The sequence below is a fragment of the Eimeria mitis genome, genomic scaffold (assembly GCF_000499745.2).
Source record: "Eimeria mitis Houghton genomic scaffold, Emh_scaff11048, whole genome shotgun sequence".
NCBI classification, from domain to species: Eukaryota; Apicomplexa; class Conoidasida; order Eucoccidiorida; family Eimeriidae; genus Eimeria; species Eimeria mitis.
The window spans coordinates 750-1,266 of NW_013567608.1; the positions used below are offsets into that span (position 1 = coordinate 750).

Here is a 517-nt window from a genome sequence, read left to right on the forward strand (position 1 = left end):
AACTGTAAGCTGCAGCAGCAGCAGCAGCAGCAGCAACAGCAGCAGCAGCAGCAACAGCAGCAGCAGCAACAGCAGCAGCAGCAGCAGCAGCAAGAGCAGCAGCAGCAAAAGCAGCAGCAGCAGCAAAAGCAGCAGCAGCAGCAACAGCAGCAGCAGATAACGCAAATATGATGAAGATCAGATTTATATAAAAAAAAAGAAAACAAAAAAAAGAAAAAAAGAAAAAATAAAATAAATAAAAAATAAATAAATAAATAAATAAAGGAGACAAACACACCGCAGTATAACCACAAAACAAAACAAAATAAAATAAAATAAAATAAAATAAAAATAAAATAAAAATAAAATAAAAATAAAATAAAATAAAATATAATGCTTGTCTTTACAATAGTAGTAACAACAACTTTACTATTGTACTTATTATACTAATAACTTTAATATATATAAACATGTATATATATATATATATATATATATATATATATATATATATATATATATATATATATATATATAT

The 517-nt window shown here is 26.5% G+C and overlaps 1 protein-coding gene across 1 annotated transcript in view; it reads left to right on the forward strand.

Annotated features, from left to right (window-relative positions):
- The window catches only part of EMH_0100020 (uncharacterized protein), a gene marked incomplete at both ends in the record, with an annotated part of 651 nt that extends 480 nt beyond the window's left edge, over nucleotides 1-171 (forward strand). Inside the window, one exon of the mRNA XM_013494313.1 lies at nucleotides 1-171. Within this exon, the coding sequence (XP_013349767.1) occupies nucleotides 1-171 (171 nt within the window).
- Between the last annotated feature and the right edge of the window lie 346 nt (nucleotides 172-517).